The 10299-nt window shown below is 44.4% G+C and overlaps 1 protein-coding gene across 1 annotated transcript in view; it reads right to left on the bottom strand.

Annotated features, from left to right (window-relative positions):
* The window catches only part of LOC104408741 (CAP-Gly domain-containing linker protein 2-like), a gene marked incomplete at its 3' end in the record, with an annotated part of 39539 nt that extends 29689 nt beyond the window's left edge, over nt 1–9850 (bottom strand). Inside the window, exon 1 of the mRNA XM_010018441.1 lies at nt 9739–9850. Coding sequence (XP_010016743.1) covers nt 9739–9850 — 112 coding nt within the window. The remainder of the gene's footprint in view (nt 1–9738) is intronic.
* Nucleotides 9851–10299: the final 449 nt, after the last annotated feature.

The following is a 10299-nucleotide window of genomic DNA, read 5'->3' as shown; positions in this document are numbered from 1 at the left end:
GGGCGTGTTTGCGGGGACAGCCAGTCTAGGTCATGCTTTGCCTAGAAAGGTTGGGCCAGATGATCCTTGAGGTCCCTTCCAACCTGGTATTTCATGCTTCTATGATTCCATGAAACCCACGGTAAGTATCTCAAACCCAAAGCTACAAGTACATCTTACTCATTTGAGACATTCATGTGTGAACTATCCCTCCCTCATGCCACTTCTTCAGAACATCACCAAATTATCAGTTTTGGTTTTATCCTCTGAACACACCTGGCCAGGACAGATGATAATAAAAAATATAATTATAATAATATTATGCAGGTACGGCCCTGGTACAGGGTGCCCAGAGCAGCTGTGGCTGCCCCATCCCTGGCAGTGTTCAAGGGCAGGTTGGACACAGGGGCTTGGAGCAACCTGCTCCAGTAGAAGGTGCCCCTGCCTGTGGCAGGGGGTGCAACCAGATGATCTTTCAAACCCAATCCATTCTCTGATTCTATGATAAATAAATTAGAGCAATACAGAAGGTTTCTGTCATCTGCAGGGATGTGAATCCTAAGCAACTATACAGGTTTAGTACAACAAGCATACCCCAAATGCAGGATTTAGACACATTCCCTACATGCTCAATGGCCACATACCCTCAGCCGGATTCCAAATGCTCTAATAGTTACAGACACAGCACTTCAGTCAATAAGAAGGACTATGGGGGAACATGGTCAGGGAGGGAAGCTGCTACTCAGGGTGCCAGGATTGGGAGGATAAAAGGCCAGAAAAATCTGCTGGCGAGGATAACTGTTCCACTTTCACCTCTGACTCACAGGACAACATCAGGCAAGACCTAGTTCTCTATGTTGTCTTGTGTGTAAAAGAAATACTGACCTACCACACAGCCCAGGTCTCCAAGGAGATGGTGAAGCTTTTGGAGTGTCAGAACAGGGAGGCCTCACAGGTGCACAGCAGTCTTATAATTACAGAAAGTGAGAATGACTTACAGCTCATGCTTTGTAGGGATTCATCAAGCAGCTTGGGAATACACTCAGCAGTTAACTCCTGCGTAACACTGCCTGCAAATTAGAGCACTGGCACTTCGCTACATCACACTGATTCCTGAATTCTCAGGGTAAGTTCAGTTCCTAAGAGGTACCCATGGCAAAGTTCAACACTGTCTTCCTCTGCAACCATGTAAAATCCCCTCTGCAACCAGGTAAAATTCTTTTCTCACAAAGAACTCCATATACAAAACTGTGCAAGTAAAGTGCTCTGCTGCATCCTCAGGCCATCAGGTCCCAGATGAAGCACACAGGGGACACATTCCATGTGCTGGAAAACAGCATTGCCAAAACAGTCACATTTTGTACTAGAGAGACCATTAACCGGGTGCTGGATGGAGTTGCTTAAGCCACAGACATCCCATTTTGACAGCTTTGTGATACATAGTTTTCTTACAGACCTCACTACCACATAAAAAACCCTATTTCTTTTAAGGGGATATTTCTTTCTAGCACCTTTATTTTAAAAAAAAAAAAAAAAAAAGTAAATATCCTACTGAACCCAAAATAAACAGAGAAAAATATCTGTATTCTAAGTATTTTAAGGCTTTTTTTGAGACCAAGTCACCCATTTAACTGCTTGCAAGGAGGATGCTCGTGTGCAGGGTCACTGTGTGATGGTTAAATCCAACCAACAGGCAATACTATGTAGTAACAGCCTGATGCCACTGTAATCCTATGGATTGCCATCCCAAATCCATCTATGTCAAAGGGAATCTTTCCTTTGAGTTCAATGACTATTGGCTCAGGCCTCTAATGATTAATCTCTTCCTGTAGGATTAGTTCAATTGTTCAAGGCAGAACATGCAGGAGCAGATTCTGCCGCAAAACCAAACCCTTACTCCAATAGGTGTAACCACAAACCAACTAATGTTACTGCAGTCTAACACCAGCCCAGATGAATAGGATTTTGTTCATTATATTCAAATACCATAAACTGAACATCTGTGGGAAGCAGATTTTCTTTCCCTGCTGTCTGGAAGGAGCAACAGACAGAGAGAGCAGGAGGACATCTGACCTCCACATGCCTGCGGTGTGTGCTCGCATCTCATTCTACAATAAGTGTGCTGAATATTAAGGATTAACTATATCAAATCCTTCTAAGAACATCTAATGATTAAGACAATTAAAATCAGACTCCCAGTTGTCTCTACATGTCACCTGTAAAACTGATTAAATCAAGATTGATTCAACACCCTTTTCTAGTACTTGGAATGCATCAGACCACTTCTCCTTGGGAGAGGAATGCTGCAAAAGGTCCTTTCCCTCTTCAAGAGGGGATCCTGAACGGGTGGATTCCCTACAGAGTGATGTGACCTACATGCAGGGCACTTCAGTCACCCCACAGCAACAATGAACAAACATGTTCAAGCTCTCATGATCACTCAGCAAAGCTGCTCCAGTGGTTGTCACAGTTCCTACATCATCAGCCACCACAGTTCCCCTCCCAGCCTAACCTTTCCATCTGAGCTGTACATCAATCTGAAATCAGCATCCCTTTGCAGTTTTTCCTGTGCAGCCCTTGAAAACACACTCTTATTTTCTTTCAGACATCTGATAACTTCTTCAACAGATGACTGGCCTGTGTGTACAGGGATACTGGAGCTCTTACTACTAATTGGTAGATAATCTGCTGATACTGTAGTAGTCAGAAGCATTTAATCTTAAAACATGCCCATTGGCACTTTGCCCTCCCAACTCCCCCTGGAACTGAAGATCCTGTGTACACAGACCCATTAAAATAAAGCAAGACCTGATCAAACTTCACAGGCACCAATAATGCATTTCCAGCCAGGATCACTAATCTGACTCCAAGAATATCCATTCAGAGTTGCAGCACGGGTTGCATTGAGGACAGCACTCAGGTAAGAGCTGACAACACTTTTCACTCCATGAAGCCTGAAGCAAAATAACACCACACAAATGTTTTCTAGAAATAATAGCAGCCTCTGGCCCCACCATGTGGGGTCTTTTCTCTTGATTTGCCAGTGCACAACGCCCCAAGTTAGTATTAATCAAGAGCCACAAAGCCTTTGAATAGACAAGAATTAGCTCCCTATGTCTGTGCCCACCAATCAGCTGCTCCAGACATGACAACCCCATTCCTTTTGTTTCAGACAAAACAGTAATGTCATCTTTCGTATTTGGGAATGAGGATAGATAAAAAACTAGACAGGTTCAGCACTCTTTCTTGCAGCTTTGTAAAAAAGCCTGTGTGAAGACACTGCCAACTCATCAATGATGACCCAGGAGTAAGCTGCCCAAGTGGTTACTAGCAAGGCATAAATTCCTCATCAAGGAAACCATCCCATCCTCTGTTTTACTACAAAATAACCCTAGAGGCAGCAGAAGTCACTTCTTATCACTATGCATCCAGCCAATTTACTCCAACAAGATCCTGAGAAACTTAAGGGGCAAACAACTGATTTCCAAGTTAATTTACCAAGATGTTGCTGTTAAGCCTAAATCAGATACATAAAAAGGAATGACTATTTCCCACTGAGGGAGGAAAGAGCAAGGCATGAATCCTATAGAGGAGCTAAGGCGAGGTGGGGAGATTTAGAGTCCGCCAGCAGAATTCATGCAGGTATATTTATTAATGATGGGGCATAGATGTATGCAAAGAGACTTACACATGGAGAATTGTCAAGTCTCTGAAACTAGAAGCAGCCCTCAGAAGTAACTGTATTTCTAGACAACAGATCAGGAAACAAAGGCCCATGTCCCCCTCCCTGGACTCAAAACCAGATTCAACCCTGATAAAAAGATTGCACCACACAATTCTTGCAAGAAACCTGTGGAGAGGAACCTGGGATGTAACCCATGGAGTCCAGCCTGCCCAACCCTCTGTTGGCCTCTTCTCCTTACTCTCCAATGCTAGGAGTGCTTGATCACATTCAGGTTGGAGTGACAGCTCTGATCATCTAGTGAAAACTTGCTGACTGCACCCAGCAAACCCATCCCAGCTGCTGCCTGAACATGGAGCTCACCACCCTTGGCACAGAAGGAACTATCCCACAGGATGTAACCAGCCTCGAGGTAACTTGCAACCAAAAGCGAAGTGCAACCAATCATCCCCATAACTAGCACAGCTCAGGATTATAAACCCCTCATTCCAACACAACTTGTTTAATTCCTCTGTGGAACCAGTCATCTAGTGCTCTTTAAGTGGCCCAGTGAGCACTCCAGTCCACTTGGCTTTTATTTTTAGTGAACAAAAGCATCAGACGGTGCTTGCAAAGACAGACATTATGCAGCAAATATTAATAGTTCTGGGTATTTATTTTCCCATCAAGAATTATGTAGACCCTTATATGAAAGTGGAAGGCATTCCCAGACTCCTGGCAGTACTGGATGGTTTAGCTATCAAAGTATAGTTTAGCTATAAAATATAGGCTTTGGCAGTAAAACTGGGCACCCACTGAAAACCAGTTTTGATTCTCATAGCCATGCCCCAACATGATATTCAGGTCATAGATGCTTCCACCCTCCCATTTAGAAAGATAGGAGACATCTGTAAAACCCAAGTTCCAGGCTGGATTCAGACTGGATCTGTTCAAGTCTCACAGAAAATAGAACAGGTTTACAGGTTTGGGCTTTTTTGCCTCCAGCGCTGAAATCCCAGTGCTGCCTGGCTCCAGCTGCAAATACTAGTTTTGCTTTTTTCTCCCCTTTTTGCCAGAATTCTTTAACTGAAGAAGAGATTTAAGAACCATCAAACACCCTGTAAATGAAAACCAGAGCCAGCTGACAGCAAGATGCACTATGAAAGGCAAGATTTTCTCCTCCAGCCAAGTTACTCCAACGCTGCTCTGGGCAGACAAAATCCACTCTGAAATGTGAACACTTCCCTTCCCAGTGGCTTTCACCTGTTCCACCAGCTGGGAGGTCTGTGTGGACCCATTCATCACAGCTTCCAGCCTCTTTCCATCTTGAAACTCCAGGCTAAAGCAGGCTTTTCTAGAAGAAGGATGGGAAAGAACCCAAGACTTAAGAGCTTTGTAAGTAACACAAAATTCAAACATTATATTGAGCCCTTTACTAGTGACCTACACCTTTAGCACAGAAACTTCTCTTGCACATGGGATTGGGAACAGTAACTGTCTTCACTTGAAGCATGGGAAATAAGCCAATGTGTTTGTGGGAAATCCTCTCCTGAGACAGCTAGAGATGAATTTTCAGTCTGGTTTTAAGGAAAAAATTTATGACAAACCAGCAGAACTTATTTTTTCCATTGTTCCAGCTCTATGGGAGAGAAGGGAGGGGGATAGCTGGTGTGGACACCACTCACCAGGGCTAATGTTCTCCAAGAATCCATGTCAGGTGCCAGTCCCTCACTGACTTTAAGTGGGAATGACCATTTCATCTCTCCTTCACAAAACAAAAAGCTCCCACTCACAACAAGCCAACATACCTAGCCCAGAATGCCACCACTGGAAGCCCTTATACCTCATGGGTCTCTGAAAGGGCCAGCTCAGGTAGGAACCACAGTAACTTCACTCCAGGGAAGTTCAAAGAGGATACCCCATGAGCTGGCAGGAAACAGGGGCTCCAAGTAAGTTCTCAGGAAAAATAACTCTGGTCTATTGAGCCAGCTTGACACACATGCTGTGAATACACCATATCGGGTCTCTGTAGAAACCTACAGCCACGACTTGTGTGATTACATATGCATGAGCACACAGCATCTTCCATCTGCATCAGTCCTCTGTGCTGTACCATAAAACATCTACGTACTCTTGACAACTCACATGTTTAACAGGGTACATCTCCACTGCTGGGAATGGAAGAGAGATGAAAGATGGATGAAAGACACTTGATCTTCTATAAACAAATATGAACAGAGTGCTGAGGAAAAAGAGAAAGGAGAAACCAAAGCATCCTGTGTATTCCAGACTAAGAATAAAGGAAAATACATCTACTTGCATTTCTGCAGGCAAGACTGCTCAGCATATGGAAAGGTGGAGTAAGAAAGCATGAAGCTTTTCAAAACTGATTTGCAACTAATGGCTCTCTGACAACTCACAGGTACAACTGGAGAACAAGCACCTTCTTTTGACACCCAGTCTGGAAAACATAACCTCAATGTGGGGTCTTTCTGAGCTAACCCCAGGCTATCAGAGCCAAGAGACAGCTCACAGCCAACAGGCTGTACATTGTTCCAGTTTAACTCGGCACTTTATTATATTTATGGTTTTCTTTTGCATTTTTATTTCAAGCTTTTGAGATTCCTGTCTTCCCCCAAGGTAGCAGATACAGAGAGATCAATGTTGCAGCTCTGTATTTTATAATCCAAACCACACTGGGGTTTTTCGCCATCAAGCTGCAGAGCTCAGGTAGTTCACCAAACACCTAAAAAAAAAACCCAAGAGAAGCCAGAAATGCCAAAAGAAAGCACGGAGGCAATACACGAGTTCAGAAATATCAGTGCACTCAGATGCCCCTGGAGCCAAGCAAACCTGGACAGTGTCCCAGGAAGCACTCTCAGTGCACAAACACAGTTGAGAGAGCTCATGCAAACGTTCAAAGACAGCACAGAGCAGAGCTTGTGGTTTCTGCAATTTCTCAAATGCCTCACACACAATCTCCTTCACCCACGTTTTTAAGACCTGATGTAAATCTTGGTATTTTTAGAGGATCTTTCCATCCCACCAGAACACCAAATATATCACATGAAGGCACTTTCCTGGACAGTGACAGAAAAGGAAAGAAAAGAAAAAAAAGCCCTTTGCGGTGTTTGAATTAAATACACAAAAGAACAATTGTTTGCAGCCTCTCCATCTCTGCCATTGTCCCCCTGTACATTAGAAAGGCTCACACTCAGTGCTCACTGTGCACTACCAGCTCTAACAGCCCTCAGGCTGGCATGCGCTTATCTCTCGATAAAGCTGGGTTATCAGTACTGCCATGAATTAACACCAGTGATGCACTTAGAGGCCAGAGGACGAGTGATCCGTTAGCAAGACAGAAGAGTGAGGATGGGGCAAAGCTCCATCACCCTCCTATGGCCCAGGCTTAATTAATCCCAGGAAAGGTAATGAAATCCAGTCTCCAAAGCCATCTACCACCAGATCCTTTGGCTGCAGGCATCCTCAGACTTGACGTCAGTGCCTGCTGTGGTCAGGATTTTAGTGATGTGGACACTTGGCTCTGAAATAGAACTAAACCACTTTGGAAAAAAATAATATTTTCTCTTGGAGTTTTTCCCTGCCAGGGGCTAAATTTCATGATTGCCTGTGCTGCTGCCCAGTCCCACAGCCAGCACACATGCTGCTGCTCTCACAGAGGGGCCCATAGGAAAGTGAACAGGATTTGCGGATGCACACTTTGCTCATCACTTCAGAGGAGCAGGAGGCAGCAGAGAGCTGGCCAGGCCTTTGGAGAGATTTGCAGGAGGAAGAGCAGGTACAGGCCATGCATAGACACAGCAGTAGCTCTTATGCAGGATACTGAGTAAGAAAATGATGATAGGGATGACATTAAAGATGATGCTACAAGCCCTACCACAACTATCCACGTAGCACAGGCTGAGTAAACAGCTCCGTTGTGCTCTGCTCTCACCTTCCAGGCAGAAATGGCTCAGTGCTATAATAGCTATGGCAGCTCTGTGACTCTGGAAAGCTCCCTGCACTGTCCCAGGAGGCAGAGGAGCAGCAGCAGAGCTGCACGGCATCAACCCGCCATCCCAAGACTTCTCCCCTTCTCCATACACGCATTTTTCCAGGACTAAAACTGATTTTCAAACTTCTCAGGCAAAGATTAAACCCATTTTGGTGTAGATTCTGCCCCCGCTTTGCTGCACATCTATCCCAGTGACAGATGGCTATAGCTGAACAAGGCACAAAGAAGCTCCAGCACACAAGCGCTGCATTCAGCTAGAAGGCTGCATTGGACCCCAGTGCTGACAGTCAGTGCTGACTGACTCATACCACAACACACACAGTGACTGTGTTTGCTGAGACATCTCTGTGCAAAGTCCCCATGGGGAAGACAGGCCTCAAGTCTTGTCCCTCATTTTATTGTTGAGGTGACAAAAATCAACTGAAAATAACTCCATGCCACACTGCAGTTCTAAATCCAGCATAAAGCACCTTGAGAGATTCACAACTGGCAGTTAAATAGTCACTTCACTGGAGGCCTTCAGGTTGGCTTCTCAATCCCAACAAGGTGATGGAAGAAACAAGGGGGAAATACAAAAATGACTCTGGGGAAGAGCTTCAAATTAAATAGTCCTTTGTCAGTTCACACTTCCCTCCAGCAAATAGATGTAAGGAGACTTCGGTATCTTTGATTTGTACATAAAATTAAGCAATCAGTCTAAAATTAAAACCCACTCAAACACAAAAAAGTGACATTCAAATGCTTATCTCCACATTCAGGGCCAGCCCTTCAGTCAAGGAAGAGCAGTGCTGCTCCATTCCCTACAGAGCTGTATTACACCAAAGGATTTGGAACTCAGCTGCTGGCTTCAAGCAGTGACTGGCCACTCAAACAAGACTTTGCACATGTGCAAAAAACCAAGCTAAAACTGAGTTTTAAAATAGTATTCAAGAAAAGAATTTACTGAGTGGGAGAGATGATATATGCACTATCAGTGACTGACAGTCTGATAAGAAGGAGCATTGTCTGCTGACCCTCATTTCTGCAGTATCATTATCACAGACTAATTGGTCATAGCATGCTAAAGCTAGCTTTGTCTACTACTACCTCCTATACTGTCCAACAGGTATAAGGCTTTCCTGCTTCTGTCAAACACTATACATCTTTGGGACTGAAATATATAGCAAAGAAACCACGCATGGGAGCAACAGCTCCTGAAATATTGTGGGACAAGGGGCTGACTAATCTTAAAACAGCAACCAGTGACATTCTCAAATGCAAAAAGTAACATACTGAATGTACAAATGATAGGATATACATCATCCTGATTCTTTTCCCCAGAAGCTAGAAGAAAGCCTTCTATAACAAAGGGAAACAAAAAAGCATTACATACAAAACCTGCACCTTGAATATTTGCTGAATTACACCTAATACAAAGCACCTACAAGTCAAAGAAGCCAGAAAAATGATTCTTAAGCAAAACACTTCTCAAATGCTTTTGAAGTGTTAATTAGACTGTATAATGGCAGTCTGTATAGCTTATGTATACACTGGATATGGATCATCAGACAGTAAAGTCTGAGTATGTATGCCTAGGAAAATCATATTTCAAATCCCAGTGCTTCAAATGATTCTGTGCAAACAAAGGGACTAACTTGAGGTAATCAGCACAGGACAAATCACCTTACATGCCTGGTTCTTGCTCTTGCATTATCACAGGCCAGAAGCCATGGATGTATGACAGTGTCTAATAAGGTCCTGGGTGAGGTTCCCATCTGCCAAAGTATTACCAGCTCTTGAAATGTTAGTGTCTGTACAGGTACACGTACACAAACAAGCAAGGCAGGAGGCAGCACCTTTCTGTCAGCCCTGAACACCAGAGGATCCATCTGTCTCCCACCCACTCCACAACCTGTTTTGTGCATTCCTGGGGAACGAGAGGCCATTTACTCATCCCATTACACTTGTTTTGATCCATGCTCATGATCAATCTATGTACAGATGGGAATTTCACATCTTACTGAAACTGGCACCACTAGGCCTTTGCCTTCAAGCCAGGTAATCACCTGGGTCAGCTCGTGCCCCTACCAAATCAAGCCCTTACCTTCTTTTGAGCCAGTGGTGACAGCAGCTGTAGTGGTCCCTGATGCCCGTCCCACTGGGCTGGAGTGCTTCCCAGCCCTGCCTGGGATTTTAAGTCCACTTGGCTTCAGCATGTTTGCTGACTCCTGTATCTCAGGCTCCTATTGTCAGTGTCTCAAAGAGCTGTCCTGGTATCACAGTTCAGGCTTCTCGATGGTGGACCTCTTCTTCCATTGTCACAGACCTGGGAGAGAACAACACAAGTCAGATGGAGAATGGGTGGGAGAGCACCAAATAGGATCTCAGAAAGCAGTACCCAGCACCCTCCTTACATCCCCAGGAGGGTCAGGATCTTCCATTTCTTCTCCTGTAAAACAAGGATGATCATTTTCATCTCCCATCCTAATGTTACATTCCGTTCCTCAATCAGAGTCTCACTTTAACCCTGGAGTCCTGGACCAATGCTGAAACCTCCAAGAGCCACCAAAAAAGAATTCAAACTCAGTTTGGGAGCTTTCAACTGGTGCTAAGTTCTAAAACCTCAGTTTAGACCTTTGGTGCATGGCCCCCATTTTCACAAGAC

This window comes from Nestor notabilis, unplaced genomic scaffold (genome assembly GCF_000696875.1).
Source record: "Nestor notabilis isolate BGI_N333 unplaced genomic scaffold, ASM69687v1 scaffold707, whole genome shotgun sequence".
NCBI lineage: Eukaryota > Metazoa > Chordata > Aves > Psittaciformes > Psittacidae > Nestor > Nestor notabilis.
Note: the sequence above shows the minus strand (reverse complement) of the source record. Positions and strands in the feature narration are given on the sequence as shown.